General features: G+C 53.3%; 1 protein-coding gene across 2 annotated transcripts; it reads left to right on the top strand.

Moving 5' to 3' along the window:
* The first annotated feature begins 374 nt into the window (after positions 1-374).
* Positions 375-25,171, top strand: asxl1 (ASXL transcriptional regulator 1). Of its 2 annotated transcripts, XM_030118611.1 has the most exons (11): positions 375-715; positions 5,229-5,312; positions 16,277-16,396; positions 16,807-17,005; positions 17,173-17,333; positions 17,438-17,522; positions 18,026-18,192; positions 18,954-19,050; positions 20,696-20,801; positions 21,289-22,246; positions 22,330-25,171. In XM_030118611.1, exons 1-11 carry the CDS (start codon positions 659-661, stop codon positions 24,754-24,756), a joined length of 4,461 nt encoding a protein of 1,486 aa, XP_029974471.1. In that variant the 5' UTR covers positions 375-658; the 3' UTR covers positions 24,757-25,171. The 2 variants fall into 2 exon arrangements, with proteins under 2 accessions (XP_029974471.1, XP_029974472.1); XM_030118612.1 differs by lacking the exons at positions 375-715; positions 5,229-5,312 and adding an exon at positions 12,893-16,181 and having other exon boundaries at positions 16,279-16,396.
* Positions 25,172-25,949: the final 778 nt, after the last annotated feature.

The raw sequence follows: 25,949 nt of genomic DNA on the forward strand, positions 1-25,949 counted from the left end.
GTAGTTGGATGGAGGAGTTGCTGATGGTTGGATGAGTTGCTGGTGGTTGGATGAGTTGCTGGTGGTTGGATGAGTTGCTGGTGGTTGGATGAGTTGCTGGTGGATGGATGAGTTGCTGAGGGTTGGATTCTTGGGTTGCTGGTGGATGGATAAGTTGCTGATGGTGGGTTGGATGAGTGTTGGATGCACTGCAGTAAAGCATCCCTTCAGGTGGATATTGTGCACACCGCTCACCGTGCGCATCGTGCACGCCGCTCACTGTGCAGTGTGAGTTGCAGCAGCAGCCTATGGGATGTGCTGTTTGCAGGTGGAGGGCTGGCCGTGTTTTGTTGCATTCCTGCAGAGAGTTTGACCTTTGACCTGGTTGTTGCATTCCAGAGAGGCTCGTCCTGCAGCAGCAGCAGCAGCATTAGAATTAGCGCTAGCAGCTACACACACTCACACACACACACGCTCAGCTCCGGTGCTCCAGAGGCGATGTGTGTGCTCAGCTAGTCGGACTCAGTCTCAGCCTCTCTGCGTTGCCCTGAGCTCAGTCGGCCCTGGTCCCGGTCCCGGTGCTGGTCCCGGTAGTCCAGATCTCGTCGTTAGCCTTGTCGCCCCGCTCCGTAGCGAAGCAGCCTCCAGCGCCCAGCAGGCGAACAGCCCAGCAGAGGAAATGAAGGACAAACAGAAGAGGAAGAAGGAGCGGACCTGGGCTGAGGCGGCTCGCATGGTAAGCCCTCGCCGTTCTCCTTCCCCCTGCTCGGGGCTTAGTGCTTTGACTCGAGCCGGGATCCAGGTGTGTTGTTTGGATAGATTGTCCTCACGACCGCAGCCTCTCAGCTCAACACAGCAAGAAGCACACACGCACACACACACACATACACACACCTCTTCATGTCGAAAACATAATATTTGCACATTTTCCTTATTTTTCTGCTTTCTGCTTTTAAACGAGAGGAACGGCAGCATGCTAACTCTGCTAGCATGCTAGCAGCTAACACCCCCTCCTGCTCCGGCTCTTTGTTTGCTAGAGTTAGCTTAGCTCAGTCCCACCAACCCCCCGAGAGAAACCCCCTAAATAAACCCCACCACCCCGAACAGGAGCGGCCGCAACGCCCCAGACCTCCGGGGGGACGTGGGAACTCTGAGTATTTCTGAAGAAACTGGGCCAGAAGTGAACGTAGTAATGATCACTGTTAGCTGGAGACATGCTAACGTTAGCAAAGCTAATGGCTGGGGCTAAACAGAGCAACACAATACTACACTGCTGCCACGGCACCGCTCCAAACCCTGCTAGTGTCGCTTCTACCAGCACCAGGGGAGGTCAGGGGTAAAGAAGCACACACTCCGGGTGTACATTAGGGCATCGGGTCGTTTTAAAGCAGCTCGAGATGCATGTTTTTAATACAACATCCATGTTTAAACACACACTGGAGGGGCTCAGGACGGCTGCCTTTAACATGCTGACAACCGAGCAGTCTGACACACAGCGGCTGAAGGGCAGTTTTTACACCGGGAGAGGGGGAGTGGGCCATGTTCTGTGAATAAAAACACAGGTGAGGGAGGTGGCCACATTAATCAACACCTAATACCGTTTGAGCTGAGATCGAACACGTGACCGTGTCACCCTGCAGGTCTCTGATCACTGTTCCTCCTCTGCAGCCTTCTCCATTCATGTTGGCTTCACATGGAGCCTTATGCAGACTCACAACAATCAACAACAATCAACAACAAACTGACCCCTGAAATGATGACACACACAAACACACACACACACAGGCACGATCAAAGAATGAAAAACAGTAGTCCGGCTTTGGTTGGATTTGAGGACAGGACTGTCATTTTGAAGTGTTTCCTTGAACCACAGGGACCTCCTGGAGGGTTGTCGGTTGGGTGTCCATGTCCCGCCTGTGTCCAGTCAGCTGCAGATCTCACTTCGACATCACATCAAACTGGATGACAAGAATTTGCACAAATGACTGAAACCAACAAACCGCTTTGTGTCTGAACACTGCTGGTTTCCAGAGGAAGCAGGCTGAGGGAGACGGTGTGTGGTGCCGTTGTGACGACTGTATTGACAGCCCTACAGGACCGTGTCACTGTTTCATTCTTGGTGTGCAGCCTGAAATCTGACAGAGGATTAGAAAAGCGCGTCAGGTGACATTGGGACTGCATGTTAACATGCCACCTGAAGTTTTCTGCAGAACCTCACTTTTTCCCTTGCAGCGCTGTGCTGAGTGTGTTCAGTGGTCGCCACACACTGCGGGATGAGTTCACAGCTCGCCACACTGCACCACATACATCCCAAAATGTTTGATGTCAGCCTGCTCTGTGTAGACTGAACCACCAAGCTACCAGCTGATGGAAGCCGGTGATGTACGTCAGGCGTACAAGCTCTCCATGGCAACCGAAGCATCAGCAGAGCACCTACAGTCTCTTGTATATAAATATAGATGTATATCCATGCCGACAATCACAGGAAACTAGCAAAGCACAAATGCAGCGCTCGCCCTCATGACCTTGGTGTTTGGAGGGAAATCCAAAAAGAGAAGGAGAATATCATGCAGTCGTGGCTCGGGAAGAGAGGTGAATTTGGGATTTTACAAACGGCGCATGTAGTACATGTTGGCATGTATGGACTGTCATTTTCCAAGAAAACAGCAGTGTAACACCGAACAGCAGCCGTGGTCCCATCGCTCCAAATCAGCTGATCTTCGGTTCCAGACGAAGATGTGGGCCGTCCACGATCCGGTTTCTCAGTGGGTGCGTTTACATGCAGTCAATAACCCTTTCTTAACCAGAATATTCGCAATAACCCGGTTGAGCACAGCCATGTAAACACGTGCAAAAACCTGAATATGCTCATATTCCGGTTTTTAAAAACCTGAATATTACCCCTGGGTTACTCCTTTTCTAACCTGAATTTCTGGTCATATAAACGCGCATCGGAATATCCCGGTCGAAACGGATATGAAATACTGCTCTGCGCATGTTCTACCCGCAAGGAATCTCGGTCATTTGAGTCCAGGAACAACTTGTGACACAGTTTAGCTGCTACTAAGTACATAAAATGTGCCAAAACGATCGTTCAGTTCTTCTCTTTTACTGAAAAAAACGGTGCATCGCATCATTAAACATATTACCACGTCTTGCTGGCTTACTCTTTTTCTAACATGCAGAGAGAGCCTGCAGCGCCCTTCTTCTTCTGTGGTGTCTGTGTAAACTAAGGTTGAACATGCAAACAGCACACCTGGTGGCATGAGGTGCAAATGCAGTCATGGCGTCGTCTGTGCTCCACGGTTTGAATGGGGAGATCCCTGATCATGTAAACAGGAGTAACTCTGTCTGTTTAAGCATGCAAACGGGTTATTCCAAATGATTCAGAAACCGGAATATTGACCTTAACCCGAATATTGATTGCATGTAAACATAGTCACTGTTAGACATGCTCTCTGCTCGTTTCCGTCATTTTGGAAACTTTTTCTGTCCAGTTCATATCCCACCCTAACCCTAACACTTCATAAAGTTAAATCCATCGTGGTGAGAAGAACAGCTTGGGATTCCTTCCGATCAGGGAATTAGATTTTACTGCTTTAACTGATTAGCTGAATCTCAACAAACCTCCATGACTCTGTGGCCTTGTTTCCATGGCAACTACTTCGACTGAAAATGCTAAACTTGCGTTGTGTTTTGGGTGTCTGTTTACATGACGACGTTGCTCATAGCCTCTGAAAAGAACTTTTTGAAAAGGCTCTGACTCCATCATCATGTCGCTGGTAGAAGCACTGGTCCTGGTTCTGGTCCTGGTCCTGGTCCTCCTCCTCCTCTCCCTCTGACGGCTGTAGTAAACGGTGATGTCCAGCCGCTGAACGCTGTGGTTTGTAGATGTGAGGCTCAGAGCCCACAGCTCCTCCCGGAGCAGCAGAGGTGGAGCATAGATGGTAAATACAGTGATGGAGCTCTCCTGACGCCCCCCACAGCGTCCCATAGCCCGCTCTGAAGACTCCAGCGAGTCCAGCAGGACGTCTCCATACTGAACATTTGAAACCGGATGTAATGTGATTGGTCCAGCCTGTCATGTGACCACATCACATGAGCAGAGGGGGCGCTGTGATAGGGCGATTTATGCAAAACTTTAACTGGTGATACAAGATCACCAGATGATTGATGTGAAAACCAGAGTCTGGTGAGGCAGCAGGGTGGTCGAACCTAGAGACAGAGACCGGAACCTGTTCTGAAACCGGGAGCTTTGTTTATTTGCACTCTGAAAATTGGAGTTTTTGAATGGGTTCCAATGAGACGGGGGCTCTTTTTGAAACCAGCATCATCCCCCCTACTGGAGTTCCCCCAAAGTTCCATCTTTTTTTGTACTTCCATATTGTTTTCATGTTTTATGAGCGGAGGACGGCGCTTGGGGTGGAGCCAGCTTCTGAACAGCACTACCTGCGTCTCTCCAGCAGGGGGCGACCCTCCGGCAGTGAGGGAGAACAGTGGAGAACAATGGACAACTTAAAAAATGTGTGAAGATAAAACTTTCACATCACTTCTTAAATGTGGTGTTAAGACAGTTTGCATTTTTGCTTTGAAGGAAAATTAGATTTGAACATTTTGAAAGTAATTTCTAAAAGATTGATCCATAAATCAAAGTAATCAAACAAATGTATCTCCAAAAAATGAAGCTTTTAATTTATGTCAAATTAGCAAATGATTCAATAGGAAAGAAGACTTTTGTCAATGACTTTTCCATTTTTGTCATCGCAAAAACCAAAATGCTTCCAACCGCCAGCTTTTAATCCTGAAGAGTGAACCTGGAGCTACGGGACCAAATGGAATATGATACAAGACCCCGATGCCAAATACTGCACTAACACTTCACCTTCCTCTTCATTCTGCTCCTTCAAATATAAAGGCTAGATGTCATATTTTGAGGTAGCTTATGACTGGTACAATAATACACATCCTGTTTACAGTAGAAATGTGAACATGAAATCTTCAGTTTCTTCCTGATGCAGACTGACGCACACATACTAAACACAGCCTCTCCTGCTTGGTGTAGTTTGAATCAGAGGTGTCTGTGGTTGGGTCAGGGTCAGGAAACGATCCCATCCGTGACTGAAAACTGATCCCAACTGTGAGTTTCTTGATGCGTTGCATCCTCGTGTGCAGGAGTGTGTCTGACTGTTGCTGCTGTGAGTGTCCTGAAGGCTGACTGTCCTCTCTCTGCTTTCAACGCTGTCTTCCAGGTTCTGGAGAACTTCTCTGACGCCCCCATGACCCCCAAACAAATCCTCCACGTCATCCAGACCAAGGGACTGAAGGAAATGCGGTCAGAAACACACACACACACACACAGAGCACAGGGACTGGGTGTATTTCTGCTCATCATATTGTCGCTGTGTAAATGCTGCTCAGAACTGTCTGGTTGCACAACTGTTGCTTGTTTGTAAAAAAAGAAACTTTTCAGTTAGAGATCTTTATTAGTAGCAAAAATGAATTAAAGCTAAAAAATGGCGTTACTAAGCTGTAGCAGCCTTGTTTTTATCGTGATCAAAAAAAAGAAAATAAACATTAATCAACTCTGGAGGTTGTAAAACCAACATTACTTTAGCCAATCAATAAGGAGGCAGCCTCCTTATCTATTGGTTTTCTAACGTGTCAATCAATCTCTCTACATTTGTAGCGTAGCTCTCATGCTCCTACGCACTCTTCATCCCCCCTCCCCCCCCCCACCCTGCTCCCCCCATGCCAGGCTCTGCTGCTGCTATCAACACCTTTTCACCTGCAGACTTGAGACAGTTTTTCTTAATCATAGCTGCAACGTGCTGCCATTTGGCGAAAATGTATGTTTTAATCTTTAAACAAGACTTGTATGAGAAAGTTTGGACAGTGAGAGGGGGGGGGGGGGGTTTAGCCTGCAGGCTAGAGGTGTGCGATACTCCGAATTTTGGTTTATATCCAATACCAAGTAAATACTGGGCCAGTATTGCCGATACCAATACTTTTTTTACTAGGTTGTTAAAAAAAAAAAAAATTAAGTTTTTATTTTTATTTTACATCGATCACAGGAAGCAGTTTCACTGTCTGACGCTCTGAAGTAGCTCCTAACAGTCCTGCTCCTGTTCCTCATCTTAAATTTGCCATTAATGAAGCAGTCTGTGTGTCTGATCAGCAGCAGGAGGAGGAGAGCTGCACAGTGAGCCTGAGCGAGCTGAGAGAGAGAGGAGCGATCTGTAATCACCTCACCTGGAAAATAAAACACGGGACCAAGATTTTAACCAAAGAAAAGAACAGTTTTTATCAAAAAACACAAGATTACTACAACAATGTCAACATTTCAATAAAAATAATTCCTTTTGCCTTTTTCACACACAGAAAATGTCAATACTGAAAATATAATTAAAAAAATGTAACAGTATCAGCAAATACCTGAAAATGCACAGCAACAACACGATAAACAAAACTTTAAAAACACACAAGCTGTGTCAAGACACAGCATCTTCAGAGTCACATGCTGAACCACATGAAACAGCTCCAGTCATCAGTGTAAATATACTGTAAACAGCTGGCTGTCATTCACCACCACCTTTGATATATATTATATTTTTTTAGTTCCATTAACACAATCAGGATTTATTTCAATTGACTAAATATATGAAAATAGTTTAATCACTGCTAAAATGACATCTTTGACCACCAATTGAAAAGCAACATCAAATTATGCTGGAAATACCAAAATCTTAACTTGGCTTCTCTAAAACACTCCCTGGATGTTCTGGAGGCTTCTGTTGGAAACCTCAGGCAGAGACCTCTGTCTGTGTCGGCTCTGCTCCGTTTACGCTGCTTTAAAAAGTTTGTGCAGATTGGTGGAGTTACTGCAGCAGCCAATCAGCTTCCTGCACACAGGATGCAGTGTCTCTGTCTGAAGCTGTGAAATAAGTCCACACAGCGCTTCTTTATCCTCCACCCTCTCTCTCTCTCTCTCTCTCTCTGTCTCTCTCTCTCTGTCTCTCTCTCTCTCTCTGTCTCTCTCTCTCTGTCTCTCTCTCTCTGTCTCTCTCTCTCTCTCTCTTTCTCTCTGTCTCTCTCTCTCTTTGTCTCTCTCTCTCTCTCTCTCTCTGTCTCTCTCTCTGCTCTGACATGGCAGTGAAGAGCAGAGTTAGGGGGGAGCGGCGCAGAGCGCGTTAACCAGCGTCTGAGCGCTGAAGTGAGCTGAGGTCCGACAGAGAGGCTGCGCTGACTCTGTCAGAGCAGAAAAAAATATCGATCTCAACGTGCTGGTATCGATCGATACCAATACTAACTTTGGTATCGATACTATCGATATTTGGATCGATCCGCCCACCACTACTGCAGGCTGCAGCCACACAGATCAGCTGTGAGCTCCGAGTCTGCTGCAGTCCTGCAGCTCCACACAAACCTCCCCGTCCTCCTGATCCACCGAGACCAGGGACGGCTCAGGGACAGGATTTGGCGCAAGTGCAGGATTTTACTCATATTCGCTGTGTTTTGTGTTGTTCAAAAGGACACGTTGGTAGCTATGTGTTAGCGCTATGATTAGGGCTGCACGATTAACCTACACCTCATCGAAATTGAGGTTTTAACTCCTGCAGTAACCGACCGCACAGGGCTGAGGTTTTTCAAGGCATTTGAGTGACAGACCTATCCGCCAATGAAAACGTTCAAGTCTCTCGTTCCGGGCCACCGGCCAATCAGAAATTACAACAGGAAGCAAGTATGTATGCACTGCACCGCTGCAGCTAACTAGCGTCAGGTTGCTAACAACAAACCCTGCAGTGTGCTCTGCGGTGTCGTGAGGAGCAACAAGTTTTCAGTGCGACTCGATCACGGTGTGAAAATGACTGAGATGACAACAGAAGAGGGAGCGGAGCAGCTGGTATTAAAAAAGCACTCTAGTTCAGCTGTTTGGACTTTGAGTTTGAAAAAAACGACGTGGAGCCAGATGTAGATGGTGTCGCCGTGCAGCAGCCAGATCCAGAGGAAACACGTCTAATTTGTACGAACACCTGAAGACTCACCGCTACACATTACAGAAACGTCGACACGTCGTAGGTTATTCTCTCTCTCCCCCGATCGCCCCACAGCTCAGCCTTCATCCAGCATGTGATTCGCTCATCTCTCTCCATGAAAACATGAAGCGCAAGCTCAACAATGTGAGGGAATATAACCCAGAGTAGGATTACTAAACTGATTCTGATCTAAGAATATTACAGAAATTAGGATTAAATTTCTTTTACCCTTTATCTTCAGAGGCTGGCGAGTTCTTTTTTTTTTTTCTTTTTCCTCCGCGAGTTGAAGTTGGTTTCACAGTGGTGCCTATTTGCGGTTCTGGTTTTTAATTTCCATTTATTTCACGTTGAAAACTGTTGTCTAAGTAATGTTCTGTGAAACATGCAAGCAAGACCAGTATTGAATTACAATTTTGACAGCATTGGGTTTTGATTATTTTATTTCATTAAAACAACACACTTTTTTTTTTTTTTCAAACGTGTTGCAGACACATGGTGGCGTCTTGCTGCCGCTGCCTGAGGCTTTGCCAGTTTAGTTTACATTCGGTTATTTTATGTGTCAACTTGAGCAAGACCATGTATAAGTAACAAGAATTTATTTCGACCATAATTTTAGCTGTTTTCTGCATTGAAAGAATAAAATGTGAAAATCGCAAATCGAATCGCAGTCGCATTATTGGTCAGAAAAATCGCAGTTAGGTTTTTTTGTCAAAATCGTGCAGTCATAGCCTATGATGCTAAGCTGCTACATGCTACTTTCTGCGTAAGGAGGAGGCGTTCCCCCGTAGAGAGCAGGGGAGGAGGGGTGTGGGTCGCGCATGGCAGCATTTCAACCTCTGAAGGTGCAATAAAAATAGAGCAGACAAGCATTATTTGTGGCAAATCGTGCAAACTATGATACAAGCATGAAATTTGGCATGACGGTTATGGAGAGGTTACTAATCAAATTCAATTCAATCCCCCCCCCGCCCCCGCCCCCGTGTGCAGAGAGCGTCCCACTCCTGTTTTCTTTTTTTCCGCTCGTTAGACAAAGTTTTTTTCTGTCTTTTTGGTTCTGCCATCCGTGAGCCCCTCAGGGTGGCGTTGCTAGCGCTAGCGAGGGTTTCATGTTTGTTTTACGTGCTTTTGTTAAATCTTCTGCAGCGGCAGTTCCTCGCGCTGCCCGGGAACTTCCTCCGGTTCTCCCTCTGTCGTAGACACGCCCGCCTCGCACAATCAAACACAACAAAAAAACAAACACACTTCAGCTCAGTGCAGCGAACTCACTCGCGCTCACTTCTACAGAGGAGGTGCCACTCCTCTTTATTTTTCAGTTACCAAACGGAAATTAGAACCAATCAACACATCATGCAAAGATCGTCTATTGCAACACGACAGATGTCGCACTCCAACAGCTTTTATCCTTGTCCTCCCGTATGAGCGCCGTAAAGCAGGTTTGTTCTCTCAGATGTAGTCGGGTCGCTCCTCTGAAACTGCAAGCGCTGTTTTCAGGACCCAGACCCCGGGGGGAGTGGAGGGACCGGAGAATCACCGTGACAAGTCTCTGTTTACCCCACAGGGATTCTGAAACACATTTATTGAGGGAACAAAGTTGCATAGTTCTGCTTTAAAGCTGCTGTAGGCAGGATTTTGCTAGTCAGTGCTAATTTTTCTGTTTTCTTTGGATTAAATGTTAGAGTATCCATTGATAATCCTTTAGGAGTGCAGCATAACTGCTCTACCGCGAGGGCGCAGCGTTTCCATCTGTCTCTGTTCTGAGCTGAAAAGGCATCTCGACAGCTCCAGGTATCTTTGACCAATCAGAAGAGCCCCTGAGGCTCTAACCGTGATTGGTCAAGGGGCGTTCATTGCACATTCCTGTGGGAGGGGCTTAACTTACGTAAGGGCATGATGTCAGAGAAAAAAGGACACAATTGGCTGTGCTGGGTTTCAAATCGCCATCTTAGATGGGTCAAATCGCCATCTTGCTTAGGTAACCCTAAGCAAGATGGCGGAGATGTGGAATCCTGCCTACAGCACCTTTAACAGGAACAACCCTGCAGAACCAGGCTCAGAGGAGGAGAACCCTGCAGAACCAGGCTCAGAGGAGGAGAACCCTGCAGAACCAGGCTCAGAGGAGGAGAACCCTGCAGAACCAGGCTCAGAGGAGGAGAACCCTGCAGAACCAGGCTCAGAGGAGGAGAACCCTGCAGAACCAGGCTCAGAGGAGCAGAACCCTGCAGAACCAGGCTCAGAGGAGGAGAACCCTGCAGAACCAGGCTCAGAGGAGCAGAACCCTGCAGAACCAGGCTCAGAGGAGCAGAACCCTGCAGAACCAGGCTCAGAGGAGCAGAACCCTGCAGAACCAGGCTCAGAGGTGGCAGCAGTGCTCCTCTCAGGTGGATGAAGAGAGTCCAGAGACTAGAGAGACAGTAGGTAGTGACGTGTAGTGATGGAACATTGCCAGAAAGAAAGGAGAGAAAGGAGCAGAACTGGCAGCCGGTTGGTTCCACATGGCAGGAGCCCGGGGTTAAAGAACCTCCTGCACCCTCTGGCTCCGGGTTTCCTCAGTTAATCAATGGATCAGCTGTTTTGATGCCCAGTGTGCGATCCCTCAGTCATGGCTGTTGTCCACCAGCGAGACACCCTCTTACCCTCACCACGACCTGTCTTTTAAAAGACCCTTTTAGCTCCTAAGTGAATTGAAGACAGTATGAACCTTTACCACAAGAGACACCCTCTTCTTCCAGGGTTTTGGTGTTCTGACTTGCTGGTCTGCGGGGGAGGGAGAGAGAGGAGACAAGTTCTGAGTTTGATCAGTGTCATCTGGCTTCTTAGATAAGTGGATCTGTTGGGTTTTCTTTGTAAGTGTTTAGAAATGACTATGTTGTAACTTTATAGATAAAGCTGGATTGAATTGAATCTGTGTATCATCTGACGATTTTCTTGAAAAAGTCGAAGCTAAACGTCCATTACTCGCTTTTTGAAAACACGCATGCGCCAGACCATCCTACGAGCGCTGACGGCGTGACGCAAGCATTCCTCCAGCGTGATGGACGTGTCGGAGGACCAATAGTTCACTATCAAGAACCCTAGCAAGAAGAAAACAATTGCCCCCCCCCCCCCCCCCCCCCCCCCCCGCAACTATAAATAATAGCATTGTCTATAAAATTGTTCTAGGTACACCTCTGCATAACATCCTTGTTAACATTAAAGAAAACAAAAGAAAGAGATATAGTTCAACTTCCAAGAGTGACTTTATTAACATTGTTTATTAGTCTGTAAAAGATTTTAAGTGCATCAATTTGCCTGAAATTCAAAAAGTAATAATATCCTGGTTTAAACTGTGAACATTTTGACAGACTTATTGCACCGTTTGCTGCTGGAAAATAAAACTAAACAAAATCAATAAATAACAACTTCAGATTCACTTCAGCAACATTAACTCAGGACACAATATATAAAACACTTTAACCTACAAAGCAAAAACCGATAAAACAATTTGTGCTGAATTTTTTTCCTTTTTTATCAAAATGAGGAAGCCAGGACTAATGGCTACATGAGCAGGTTCTGCAGAGCACAGCTTCTCAAAACGAGGTTTGGCTTCACAGAGGTCAGATGCTGCTAAAGGAAGCAGAACCACAGCCCTCTGCTCTGAGAGTGGGTCCTGCCTCTCTACACTCAGAGTTCTCTTTTGACTCACTGTCTTCGTCTCTCTCTGTCTTTCTTTTCATCCCTGTTAAAAATGTCTTCATGTTGTCTCAGGGTTTGTTTCCTGCTTCACATCGCAGCTGGTTGCAATAAAAACCTACACCCCAGAGACTCTGACAGTGAGAGCGCCACTGCCACCTACTGGAGTGGATGTGCAATTACACTTTATTTTAGTCCGGCGGGAAAAAAAGCATGTTCCCCACAGTCACACGCGCCCCCCCCCCGGGCATCACACTGGGGGGCGCGCCCCACAGTTTGAGAACCACTGGGCTAAAACATCGTCCATTATACCTTTAATGGAGTGTTTCCTGGTGATGTTCCTACAGGAAGCACATAGAATGTGAAGAGTATAGATCCCAGAACAGAACCCTGTGGAACTCCATGTTTAAAGGAATACTCCACCCAAAAAACGATTTGGCCTCATTTTCTACTCACCCTCATGCTGAGAAACACTCTGGAGCACTTTTTTGACGTTTCAAATGCAGTTTGAGATGTTTGGGGATTTTCGTGGTCAACAAACAGGGACCGACAGAGCCCGACAGAAAAAACGGTCCATAAAGTCCACAAAACGTTCCCATTTTCCTTCATCCTGCTCGTCCGCTTCACATCGGAGGACTTCTTCCCAGTTCAGGAAAGAAATGAAGGCCAGAAGATCCAGAGAATGAAAATGGGAACGTTTTGTGGACTTTATGGACCATTTTTTTCTGTCGGGCTCTGTCGGTCCCTGTTTGTTGACTACGAAAATCCCCAAACATCTCCAACTGCATTTGAAACGTCAAAAAAGTGCTCCAGAGTGTTTCTCAGCATGAGGTTGAGTAGAAAATGAGGCCAAATCGTTTTTTGGGTGGAGTATTCCTTTAACTTTGATCCGAGCTGAAGAGTCATCGTTAACATGAACCAAGTGGAACCTGTCTGCTAAATATGATGGAACCACTTGAATGCTGAACCTTTAATCCCAGTAATATATTCTAGTCTCTGGACCAGGACAGGGACCAGGACAGGGACCAGGACAGGGACCAGGACAGGGACCAGGACAGGGACCAGGACAGGGACCAGGACAGGGACCAGGACAGGGACAGGACAGGTCTCTGTCCTATCTCTGTCCTGTCTCTGTCCTGTCTCTGTCCTGTCTCTGTCCTGTCTCTGTCCTGTCTCTGTCCTGTCTCTGTCCTGTCTCTGGCCTGTCTCTGGCCTGTCTCTGTCCTGTCTCTGGCCTGTCTCTGGCCTGTCTCTGGCCTGTAACATAGAGAGTCTACTCTCCCCTGTTGAAATGCCAGGTTTTAGTGAAGTAAAAAAATAACAGCGAGACAAATAATTTCACAACTTTTTCCACCTTTAATGTGACCTATGACCCGTACAATGCAATTGGGAAAAAACTGAAACCTTTAAAAGGGAAAACTATGGAAGAAATGAACTGAGAACACCTGGCTGCAGAAACATGCAGACCCTGAAGCCCTGTGCTGCAGCAGTCTGCTGTGATGCAGCCTGTTCGGCAGCAGCCTGTCACTGTGGAGCATCCTGATGTGGCTCCAGATGTGCCAGACTGCGAGGGTCTCCTGAGCACAGCCCCCTGCTGATCAGCCTCAGGTGTCGGATGGGTTGAGGTGTGGACTCTGGCGGGCCGGTCCAGAGCCTCCATCTGATTCCGGTGAAGACGTTCTTGGTTTGATGTGAGCTTTGGGTCGTTGTGCTGAGAGATGAAGTTCCTCTTCAGAAGGCCGGAGGTTTTGTGCCAACACTGACTGGTATTCTGAAGTGTTCATAATTCCATCCACCCTGACTGAGGCCCCAGCTCCAGCCCCTGAGCATGATGCTGCCACCACCGTGCTTCACTGTAGCTATGCTGTTGTTTCTGCCAGATGGACCTTTTGGAATTATGTCCAAAAAGTGCAGCCTTGGTTCCATCAGACCAGAACACATTTTCCCTCGTGTGTTTGGGAGACTTCAGATGAAGCCGGGCTTGGATGTTTTCCCGTCTTGCCACTCTGACATCTGAAGAAGACGGGAGGTTGTTGTGTCATGTGGGACCCAGCCAGGACTCTCCTTCACCAGTCCGGGTTCCATGAGTGTTTTTTCAACCCGATTGTAAACAATCGTGTTGAAGGCGTGTGTGTGCATGGACGGCATACAAAGTGATCCACGATGAATCCTGGTTCTCCAGGGTCCTGGGTGAAGCGATTATACAGCGTCCTGTGACATGAGGACAGTCTCTCAGGAACTTGCGGGTCTTCCTCGCTGCAGCAGCAGTCCTCAGACCCAGCAGAGAGTTTTTATCTGCTCAAATAATGTCTCAACATCTCCATGACGCTGCTCCCCTGGCCGGAGTCCGCCCCGCCCAGCGGCACGCCTCGGTGTAAAGCACCGGGGCCCTGCTCCACCTTCAGGTGTTTTGAATTAACTGGTGTCCGTGTTAACTTGTGACCAGCTGATGTTGAAAACTGACTGAAAGTTGTAGTGGTTCTAGTGAACGTCATTTTTCTACAGTTACAGGAAATTTATCAGTTTAGAGTCTTCTGTGAGTCTGATTTTAACATCTGCTGTTTCCAGCATGTGTTTACACAGAACTCCGCCGTCATTCATTAACATGGGAACCAATTAACCATAAGTTTTAACCATAACCAGTTTTCTATAACACCGGCCGGGCGGTCGCTCGCAGTCTGCTAAGGAGCTCTTTCAACAACTCACTGTTGTGTGATTTGCTTCCATCTCTCCTCTCCAGTGTTTGTTCTCTCAGGGTTTTTATCAAAAAGTGTTTTTCAGCCACCGTCCTGTTCTATTTGTTTTTGACTTTCCTGTTTCCTGTCGCGTCATCACGTCACTGCGTACCAAAGAACGGATGGTGGAACCAGTAATCCCTGTTTAATCCGCTCGGCTGTCAGGATCTGTTCATATGAGACACGGAGCGGGTTATGGATCGGTGTAGACCACCTCGTACAATCGGCTCCGAGTGAAGCGGATCCTCAGGGTTTAAATGACACATTTACAATATGTTTCACCCACAATTCGATTATACAGGGCCATGGAAATGTGGCTAGTGCTGCTGTCGGCCTCTCGACAGCCTATCGGACAAGTTCTCGTCTCGTCTAATCATGAGTTTTGGACGTCCGTCCAGTTCTTGGTCAAGTCTCTGTTGTGCCACGTTGGTAACGGTCTTCACTGCGCTCCATGTTCAATGCCTTGGAAATTCTTCTGTAGCCTTCAGCTGACTGATATCTGTGAGTAATGAGACCCTCTGATGCTGGGAGCTCTGTGCGGACCACGGCTGGTGCAGGATGTCAGGAACAGCCTGCTGGAACAGCTGAGCTTTATTGGTTGCTGATCAGAGGATCTTTAATGCTGACTCCAGTTTAACCCGAGTTTGAGTGTGATTGGTTAATTCTGAACTCTGCCACATCCCCAGGTACAAAAGGCTGAGCAACCACTTTATCTCGGTTTTTATTTTTACTTCACCTTCCTGAAAGATTTCTGCTGTCTTATTTTCAACTGTGTTATAAAGGTCATAGGTCACATTAAAGGTTGAACAAGTTGTGAAGTTATTTGTCTTGCTGTTATTTTTTTTCATCATGAAAACCTGGGATTCCATCCGGGGAGTGTAGACTGTCTATATCCACTGTCCGTCCACCACAGTGAAGAGGTGGAGTCAGTCTGGACCAGGATTCAGCAGAACTCGGCTCTGGAATGAGAATTAAGACCTGCTGGTGTTTTTTAGCCATTTTAACTGTGTATTGAATATTGAATGTGTTTTTAGGTCTTTTCTTAATGTTTTATTCGCTTTTTGCACTTCTGCTTGGTTTTTCTTTCTCAGTTTTTTTTGTATTGAATACAAAGTGGTAAAGATGAGTGTGGATGCTGGTGCGTTCAGGGACCGTCCCGGTGGTCCAGCTCTCAGGGCCTGACGACGGGTTTCTGATGACCAGACGGGACACTTGGAGCCTCTCACCTCCTGGAATGGACCTCAACATTTTAGAGAAGCTTACATAAAGGCCAATGTTCATTTTTTAGGTTGATGGTTAAATTCCCCTGTCGGTTTTGTGTAGTGTTGCTCCGACACCATTCTTTGGTCCGCGATGCCGATGCCCGGCTGCGTAGTATTATCGGCCGATGCCGATACCATACCGATACCACGCGTTTAGGGAAAAAACCCCACATAGAAGAGCATTTTTTTCTTCTGTCCCATGCTGCACCCGGGCCACCACACGGGGGCAGTGTTCCCTCCCGTTCTGTTCTCCTCAGGTGTTCATTGGCTGCTGCTGTACAGCCAGGTAAATGGCGTCGGCGCTTTATTTGTTAGTACCAACCGATACTGGCGTTTTAGTGCGGTGTCGGGACCGGCGTCGGTATGAGTGCAACATACCGAGCCAGAACCCTGACCCTGACCCCCCGCGGTGAGCTGAGGACGCCTGTCTGCACTGGACTTTAATGGACCTTCTGTCTTTCTTTCACATGGACTTGTGGGCGTGCGGCGGCTTCTTAAAGGAGGTAGGTGGACCTGCTCCGGGTCGAGCCTCTTGCCCTGTGGGTCGGTGTGGTACTGACCCCCCCCCCCCCCCCCCCCCCCCCCCCCCTCCCTCTGCAGTGGCACCGCCCCTCTGGCCTGCCTGGTCACCATGCTGCACTCCCAGGTGAGAGGGGACCGAGTGAAGAACAGCATCTTCTTCAAGCTGCCTGGACGGATGAGCCTCTTCACTCTCAAGGTAGGAGGCGGGGCTCCGGCCCAGACGGCGGGGCTCCGTGGGCCCAGACGTCGGGGCTCCGGCCCAGACGGCGGGGCTCCGTGGGCCCAGACGGCGGGGCTCCGTGGGCCCAGACGGCGGGGCTCCGTGGGCCCAGACGGCGGGGCTCCGTGGGCCCAGACGGCGGGGCTCCGTGGGCCCAGACGGCGGGGCTCCGTGGGCCCCGACGGCGGGGCTCCGTGGGCCCCGACGGCGGGGCTCCGTGGGCCCCGACGGCGGGGCTCCGTGGGCCCAGACGGCGGGGCTCCGTGGGCCCAGACGGCGGGGCTCCGGCCCAGACGGCGGGGCTCCGGCCCAGACGGCGGGGCTCCGGCCCAGACCGTGGGACGCAGGGCCCTGATGTCCACTCTGTCTCCACCCTGCCTCCCCAGAAAAACGCCCCACAGTGGACGAAGGCCCAGCCCGAGTCGGAGGCAGCTCTGGAAGGGTCTGGAAGCTCCGCCCCCTCGGCGTCTGGCAGCGGCGCCACGGCAGGGGGCTCGGCCGCTCAGGGGGGGCCGGCTGAGGCCGGAGAGCAGGAGAGCGGCGACTCCAGCGAGACCACTGCTGCTGCCAGTGTGGACAACGATGGTACACACACACACACACACACACACACACACACCCCCCATCCACCTCTAGCCACCTCCACCCTCCCCTAAACCCTAACCCCCCCCCTCCACATCTCTTGGTGGACGCCGTGCTGGTGTCTGTGTTCTGACTGCCTTGCTGTCTCCCCCCCCCGGTTGGACGTGAAGCCTCGGTGGACGAGAGCTCGTCCAGCGCCTCGTGCTCGGCGGAGGCTCCGCCCCCCAGCAGCCAGCCTCAGACCCGCCTCAGCAGGGCGGCGGGCCAGCAGAGCCGGTCCGACACACAGCAGCCTCAACACGCCCAGACCCGGCTGAGCCGGTCCCGCCAGGTCAGACCCGGTCCTGCAGGGCCCGAGACCACGACACCAGAGCCGCCACTCACTGTGTGTGTGTGTGTGTGTGTGTGTGTGTGTGTGTGTGTGTGTGTGCGCAGTCGGGGAGGCAGAGGAAGAAAGCTGTGATGATGCCTCGCGTCGTTCTCACTCCTCTGAAGGTGAACGGGGAGCACGTCCCGTCAGGTGAGGACCTGTATCACACCACACACCCAGAACCAGGCTGAGAGGAGGAGAACCCTGCAGAACCCTGGGGATTAGGGATGAGCTGTAGGACCTGGTCTGTGGTTGAGGTCTAGGACCTGGTCTGGGGTGAGGTTTAGGACCTGGTCTGGGGTGAGGTTTAGGACCTGGTCTGGGGTGAGGTCTAGGACCTGGTCTGGGGTGAGGTCTAGAACCTGGTCTGGGGTGAGGTCTAGGACCTGGTCTGGGGTGAGGTCTAGGACCTGGTCTGGGGTGAGGTCTAGGACCTGGTCTTCGGTGAGGTCTAGGACCTGGTCTGGGGTGAGGTTTAGGACCTGGTCTTTGGTGAGGTCTAGGACCTGGTCTGGGGTGAGGTCTAGGACCTGCCAGTCAGTCAACATAAGAAGGAAACACAGCTGCATTAAGACGAGTGAAATGAAGATGAACTGCGACACTGTAGACCGTCTCAGCAGGGGGCAGTCCTGACGGCGTGTTGATGATGGCAGGGCCAATGAAGAGGAGCCGGGGCGGAGTGGATGTGGACTTCGAGACACCCGGTTCGATCCTGGTCAACACCAACATCAGAGCTCTCATCAATGTGCGCACCTTCGCAGCTTTTCCCACACACTCTCAACAACAGCTGCTGCAGCTGCTGCCAGAGGTGGACAGACAGGTACACACACACACACACACACACACACACACACACACACACACACACACACACACACACACAGGTTAAAAGGTAAGCAACAGCACTGATACAGTTGACATTTAACAGGAAAACGAAGTGGCCCTGTTCAGAGAGCTTTCATATGAACCTGGCAGGTAGAATAATTAGTGTTTCATATCGTTATAAAGGCTAATCAGCTGCTGTAAACTGCGACAGTTCTGAAACATGTTTAACAGTGGTCTGAAGAGGATTTCAGGATATCGAATAGCTCATTGAAAAGAGCCAAACTGAAGGGACGGAGGTTACCTGTGCAGGTCCAGCAGTTTCCAGGCTGCTCGGACCCCAGCTGCATGGTGGGAGATGAGGGTCAGGTTTAGTGGGTCTGGTTGGAGAGCCGCTGTGCTGAGGAGCTGCAGTCAGGCTGTGTTCATGCTGCTCCAACCCCGGATGTGTTTTACTGCACCGGAAAGCTTTCAGAGCGGACGAACGGTGAATCCACTCATGTCCCAGCAGAAACTCTTCAGAGGTCTGGCACCTCGGCCCCCCCGGGTCAGCACAGCAGCCAGGACGCCTCTGAACGTCTGCTGGCTGCTGCTGCACACACACACTGATGCAAATGAATCCAGCCTGTAGACGGGCTGCAGAGGAGGCGCTGGAAACAGGACGGTGTGTGAGCCGGACTGCACCGCTGCATCCTGGGACATCAGGCAGCGCAGAGTGAATCACAGCTGTTCAGGGCTGACCTCCTGCTCTCTCCTCAGATTGGACCTGACGGGATGGCCAGGCTGAGCAGCTCCGCCCTCAACAACGAGTTCTTCACCCACGCTTCACAGAGCTGGAAAGAGAGGCTGGCTGAGGGTGAGGGGCCCCTTAGTGGACAGGGTCCGGTCCGGGGCGGTCTGCGGGGGGCGGGTCTGGGTGGGTCTACAGGGGGCGGTTCTGGGTGGGTCTGCAGGGGGCCGGTCTAGGTGGGTCTACAGGGGGCGGGACTAGGGTCTAGGTGGGTCTATGGGGGGCAGGTCTAGGTGGGTCTACGGGGGCAGGTCTAGGTGGGTCTACGGGGGGAAGGTCTAGGTGGGTCTACCGGGCAGGTCTAGGTGGGTCTGCAGGGCTGGTCTAGGTGGGTCTATGGGGGCAGGTCTTGGTGGGTCTACGGGGCAGGTCTAGGTGGGTCTACGGGGCTGGTCTCGATGGGTCTACGGGGCTGGTCTAGGTGGGTCTACGGGGGGGCAGTTCTAGGTGGGTCTACGGGGGAAGGTCTAGGTGGGTCTACGGGGGGAAGGTCTAGGTGGGTCTACGGGGGGAAGGTCTAGGTGGGTCTAAAGGGGGCGGGTCTAGGGTCTAGGTGGGTCTACGGGGGGCAGGTCTAGGTGGGTCTACAGGGTGCGGGTCTAGGGTCTAGGTGGGTTTACGGGGGGCAGGTCTAGGTGGGTCTACGGGGCTGGTCTCGGTGGGTCTACGGGGGAAGGTCTAGGTGGGTCTATGGGGGAAGGTCTAGGTGGGTCAACGGGGCGGATCTAGGTGGGTCTACGGGGGAAGGTCGAGGTGGGTCTACGGGGCAGGTCCAGGTGGCTCTACGGGGCAAGTCAAGGTGGGTCTACGGGGCTGGTCTCGGTGGGTCTACGGGGAAGGTCTAGGTGGGTCTACGGGGCTGGTCTAGGTGGTTCTACAGGGGGCGGGTCTAGGGTCTAGGTGGGTCTACGGGGGGAAGGTCTAGGTGGGTCTACGGGCCTGGTCTAGGTGGTTCTACAGGGGGCGGGTCTAGGGTCTAGGTGGGTCTACGGGGGGCAGGTCTAGGTGGGTCTTCGGGGGGGAAGGTCTAGGTGGGTCTACGGGGGGCAGGTCTAGGTGGGTCTACAGGGCTGGTCTCGGTGGATCTACGGGGGAAGGTCTAGGTGGGTCTACGGGGGCAGGTCTAGGTGGGTCTACGGGGGCAGGTCTAGGTGGGTCACCGGGGAAGGTCTAGGTGGGTCTACGGGGGGCAGGTCTAGGTGGGTCTACGGGGCAGGTCTAGGTGGGTCTACGGGGCAGGTCTAGGTGGGTCACCGGGGCAGGTCTAGGTGGGTGTACGGGGCAGGTCTAGGTGGGTCTACCGGGCAGGTCTAGGTGGGTCTACGGGGCAGGTCTAGGTGGGTCTACGGGGCAGGTCTAGGTGGGTCTACGGGGCAGGTCTAGGTGGGTCTACCGGGCAGGTCTAGGTGGGTCTACGGGGCAGGTCCAGGTGGGTCTACGGGGCAGGTCCAGGTGGGTCTACGGGGCAGGTCTAGGTGGGTCTACGGGGCAGGTCTAGGTGGGTCTACGGGGCAGGTCTAGGTGGGTCTACGGGGCAGGTCTAGGTGGGTCTACGGGGCAGGTCCAGGTGGGTCTACGGGGCAGGTCCAGGTGGGTCTACGGGGCAGGTCCAGGTGGGTCTACGGGGCAGGTCCAGGTGGGTCTACGGGGCAGGTCCAGGCAGCTGAGTGATAAGAGCTCCTCTCAGTGCCTGTTTGTTTTCACCTGACAGGTGAGTTCACCCATGAGATGCAGGTGCGATTCCGACAGGAAATGGAGAAAGAGAAGAAGGTGGAGCCGTGGAAGGAGAAGTTCTTTGAGGAGTACCACGGCCAGAAGTGAGTGGGTCCAACCGTACAGTCCTGTGTGAGCGGTGAGGACGGACATCATGTCTCCAGTGTAGGGACGTCCCCATGCGCACTGAAACCTTCACCTGCCGCTGGTTCTTTCGCTGGCCCCAGAGTGGGCGTGGCTGGCCCCAGAGTGGGCGTGGCTGGCCCCAGAGTGGGCGTGGCTGGCCCCAGAGTCAGATCTCCACATGATCGTCCAGACAGCATGACTACTGTTCAGACTCTGGGGTCCGGCCTGAGTCTGCCTCTGGAGGCCAGAATGGACCGATGGCGGATCCGTCACTCCCTGTCCCTGTCCCTGTGACTTCATATCGACAGCTGCAGTGCTTAGCTGTAAAACTCCTGGATGTGGGCACACAGCCGGTATGGTGCCCCCCCAGTCTGATGTCCGTCCTCATCCCTGGTCTTGTTGTGGTGTGTGGGTCCTCGTTGGTCCAGTGAGATGTGGACTGACCGAGCTGTGCTGTGTGTGCAGGTCTGGACTCACCCGGGAGGAGTCTCTGAAGCTCACCATGAGCGACGCCACTGAGGTGGCGGCCAGCGTGTTGGACGGCGACGTGGCCGTGGTGGCTGCCGGGGCCCCGAAACGTCGCAGCGTGGGCCGGCGGATGAGGAGGCGCACTCGGGCAGACCTGCGCCGCAGGGCCCGCCGGACACTCTGCAAGACCGCCTCGGCCCTGCAGCCCGCGGAGGCCCCCGAGCCCGGCGCCGCCGCGGACGCCTCGGCGGCCTCGCTGGGCTCGCCCATGGCGGAGAGCACGGTGGTCCAGGCAGAGGTGGTTGTTCAGGGGGACTGTGGGGTGGAGCTCCCCCCGGAAAATCCCCCCACGGACCCAAAGCTCAGTCCCGCTCCAGAACCGGAGGCAGCGCCGGCTCCCACTCCGGCCGCCACCCCCACGCCCAGCCCCAGCCCCAGCCCCGCCTCCGTCAGCGCCAACGAGGAGCCCGAGGTCGCCGTCCGCCTGCTCCCCGAGGAGGCGGGGCCCGTCCTGGCCTCCACCACCTCCCCGTCCTCCTCCTCCTCTTCCTCGTCCTCTGCCTCCTCGCCAGCCTCTTCGCCCTCCTCGCCCTCTGACAGACCGGGGGCTTTCGCCGCCGGCCTGGACTCTTCTTCGTCCTCCTCGGCGTCGTCCAGCGCCGCGGTGGCCGCCGACCCTCTGGACGACGCCGCCTCCGTGGTCACCTCCGTCACCGGGGGGACGGCCACCAGCAGCCGGGAGAGCAGCCCGTCGGCCAGCCCCGCCCCCACGCCGGCGCCTAGCAACCAGACCAAGGAGAGGAAGAGGAGGCCCGAGGAGACGGAGGCCTTCTCCAGCTTCCCCGAAAAGAGGCCGCGGCTTGACGACCGTCAGTCCTTTCGTACCACAATTGACAGTGTCCGTTCAGAAAAGCCACAGCCGACAACCGAAGAGCCCAAGGTGCCGCCGATCCGGGTAAGACTTCGAGTCCGAGAGATCTGAGACCCCTGAGACCAGGGGACTGCCCAAACTAACTGCTGTTCTCCCGTCTGCCACAGATTCAACTGTCCAGGATCAAACCGCCCTGGGTCAAAGGCCACCCCACCTACCAAATATGCCCCCGCATTGTGCCGCCAGGCGAGGGCTCGCGGCGGTCGGGAACAGGCGGGGCGCGCACCTTGGCGGACATCAAGGCCCGTGCCCAGCAAGCCCGGGCCCAGCGCGAGGCCGCTGCTGCTGTTGCAGCCTCTGGCGAGGGGGCAGGGCCGCCCGGCGCCCGGCTGCGGCCTGCTGCTGGGCTACCGGATAGCAGCAGTGGACGACGAGCAAGAGAGCATCCAGGACCTGTCGAGCCCGGAGGAGGAGGAGGAGGAGGAGGAGGAGGAGGAAGGGGAGGTGGTGGGATGGAGGAGCAGGGATCGTCTTCTGGCTCTAATTCGTCGAGAACACAACTACAGCTTCCTAATGTAGAGCCTCCGTCCCAGCTTTCAGCATCCACTACCTCAGCTTCCATCTCCTCGGACCCCCCTGAGACCCCGAGTCCTCAGCAGGACCAGACCGCCGTGGAGCCGGAGCCGGAGGTGGAGGAGGAGAGCTCCTCCAGTGTGCTCTCTCCCGAGCCAGAGCCGCCCGGGCGGCCGAGCGAGGAGCCGGAGTCCGCCGCTCCGCCACAGAATGCGGACAAACCGCCGCTGGCCCCCACCTCCATCCCCGACTCCCTACCCCGGTTTGGGGCTCAGGGTGTGGACGTGATCCAGACGCTGGCCAACGCTCAGGCCAAAGAGCTCGAACAGGGGAAAGAGGGGGGTCTGGGTAGTGTCATCCAGCACGGCTCTCAGCAGGAGGCGTCGTCTCATTCGGCCGTGAAGAAACCTCAGACAGACGCGTCTCCTCCGCGGCTCGCGGACCGCTCCAGGACGGAGAAGGACGACGAGATGGGCGCACACAGCGACTCCACAGAGACGGCTTCGGACTGCGAGAACGAGGTCCAGGAGGACGAGTCGCCGCCGCCGCCGCAGCCTGGGCAGGACTGGCGTCCCCAGCTGGGCAGCCAGAGGAACGTGGTGATCTGCAGCCCTCCACAGAACCAGCAGCCCGTCATCCAGGCCCAGGCCCATGTGATCGCTCGCCAGGGCCAGACCGTCATCCAGCCCTGCTTCCCCAACGGTCTGGCCCAGAGCAGAGGCCTCCCCCTCCCAGACGCCCTCTCTGCCCCCGCAGCGCTCCCTCCGGTGCTCAGAGAGGCTCATGTTCTGGTGAAACTGGAACCTGAAGACGAGGACCGAGCCTCCAGACAGAGGTCTGCTGACGACGAGGGTCCGGTCCCCTCAAAGTCCGCCGCAGCTGCTTCCAAAAGACCTGTGAACCCTGCGCGGCCGGTGTCCAGCGTGGAGGCCAACAACCCCCTGGTGACCCAGCTGCTGCAGGGCAGTCTGCCCCTGGAGAAGGTTCTGCCCCCTCACTCTGCCAACAGGCTGGAGATCAGCCGGTTACCCCCCCCAGCGCCCCGGACCCCCGGCCCCAAGGCCGAGGCGTCTGAGCTGACCCCCACCTCTCAGAGCCGGTCTGTGTCCTGTCTGGTGGAGACCCCGGCCGGGTCCAAGTACCAGCCCCAGCAGCCCCCCAGTGCCGTCCCGGTCATCACCTCGCTGCCCCCCTCCTCCGGCGCTGTGTTCTCCAGGAGTAAGGCGGACCCCAGCTTTCCCACCGCTGTGGAGTCTGCAGTCATCAAGGAGTCCCCTGGACCTCAGCCCCCGCAGGGAGCCACTCCGGACCGACCCCACTCGGGCCCCCGGACCCTGGCCAACGGTCCGGCGGGCCCCTCGCCCCCCCACGCCGACCCCTGCCCCCCCGAGGTGGTGCCGAGCATCAAGATGAGCTGGCGTGGCCCTCCGTCTCAGCCGTCTGCCGCAGTGAAGAGCGAGGCCGGCGCCCGGCCGTCCTGCCAGGTCCAGTCCTCGTCCTCGTCCTCGTCCTCCGCCGTCCTGACCGTCGCCAAGAAGGAGCCGGGCGGCTCCGTGGACGGCTACCTGAGCGGCGGCGCCATGGAGGGCCTGCTCAACATGGAGATGACTCTCGCCAGGATGGCCAAGAAGGAGCACGGCAAAGCGCCGTACTCCTCCCCCTGCTCCTCCTCCTCGCCCTCCCCCTCCTCCTCCGTCTCCTCGCTCCCCTTCCAGCTGTACGGGAAGCTTCCCAAGCCGGGCGGGGGCGGAGTCAGCTACACCGCCAACGTCTCCGTCATGGACAACGGCGGCTTCTCTCGCAGCGTGGCGGACGGCGTGCTGCAGCTGCGGCCCCGCCTGGCGTCCGGCCAGACCACCCTGAGCATCCAGGCCTTCGCCGACACCACGGCCGAGGAGGTGGCGCTCAAGTGCTCCTGCCGCCTCAAGGCCATGATCATGTGCCAAGGCTGCGGCGCCTTCTGCCACGACGACTGCATCGGGCCCTCCAAACTGTGCGTGTCCTGCCTGGTGGTCAGATAGAGCTGCTGTCTGAGGAACAGGAGTGTACAGACCCCCCGGAGTGTACAGACCCCCCGGAGTGTACAGACCCCCCAGGAGCAGCCTCATGGGCAAGATTTGCCTTGTAAAATTGGACTATTTTTTGTGGTTACAGATTTTCAGACTTTGTTTAGCTGTACTGATATTATTATTATTATTATTATTATTATTATTGTTATTATCCTTATTATTGTGAATTTGGGGCATGATTGATTGTAAATTGTGCCTTTTTTGTTTTCTCACCTCAGAAACATGTACCTCATCTCACCTTGCTCCACCCGTCATCAGTTGGTGGTCATTATTGTTTGATCCCTCGTTTCTTCAAACAGGGACTCATTGTTGTCTCTTTGAGCAAAGAAGTATTTTTTTAACCATTAAAATGGATAATTAACATTGTCTCGCTGGTTTTTTGACTCTTTTGATGGTTCTGTCAACTCAGCTCTCCCACACGGGTTCATTGATGCTCAGTGGTCGTTTGGCCAGCAGCGGACTGTCTGTACCCGCTGTCAGTGTCTCGCCAGGACATCTGTCCCTCGCCTTTCCCTCGGGTTTCCAGTGGACGCTTCTTGACGGGAGATCTGCAGCGCTCCAATAAGATGGGAACCACAGATTCTGTTCTGCACCTTCACAACAGACCTTTGGGTCGGGTTTTGGGCTCTTGGAGTCGGATGTGGACTTGGTAAAAGCCGTCTTGGTCAGTCTCCAACGTGAACCGTACAGGAGGGTTGTGAGGATAGCTGTTCAGCTTGGTGAGGGTGGACGAGAACCATACTTTTCCCACCATATATACAGTTTCTGGTCTGCATATGGTTCTGGAAGTCCAGGTCTGCGTCCCATTATTGCTGATACTACCGGTGATAGCTCACCCTCCTCTGCCTGTTTCACCTGGTAGCAGCACACCATGCAGTCACACTGCAGCTTTTCACTACTGCTTTTGGAACTAAAGCTTCACTAAGTCATATTTGGTGAATGTTCAGCACAGATGCCTCCTTCGCCTGTCGTCACTGAAGCCGCCTCCTCACTGTGGACTGGAAGAAACCAATCGGCAGGAGGAAGAGGACACACACCATCAGCACTGTGATGCTGAGCTGGTGAGACTATTCAGAGGTGGATCTGTTAGCGGTCCTCCAGCAGGTGGTTCTGTTAGCGGTCCTCCAGCAGGTTGGTGGTTCTGT

Source organism: Salarias fasciatus, chromosome 20, assembly GCF_902148845.1.
Source record: "Salarias fasciatus chromosome 20, fSalaFa1.1, whole genome shotgun sequence".
Classification (NCBI taxonomy): Eukaryota; Metazoa; Chordata; class Actinopteri; order Blenniiformes; family Blenniidae; genus Salarias; species Salarias fasciatus.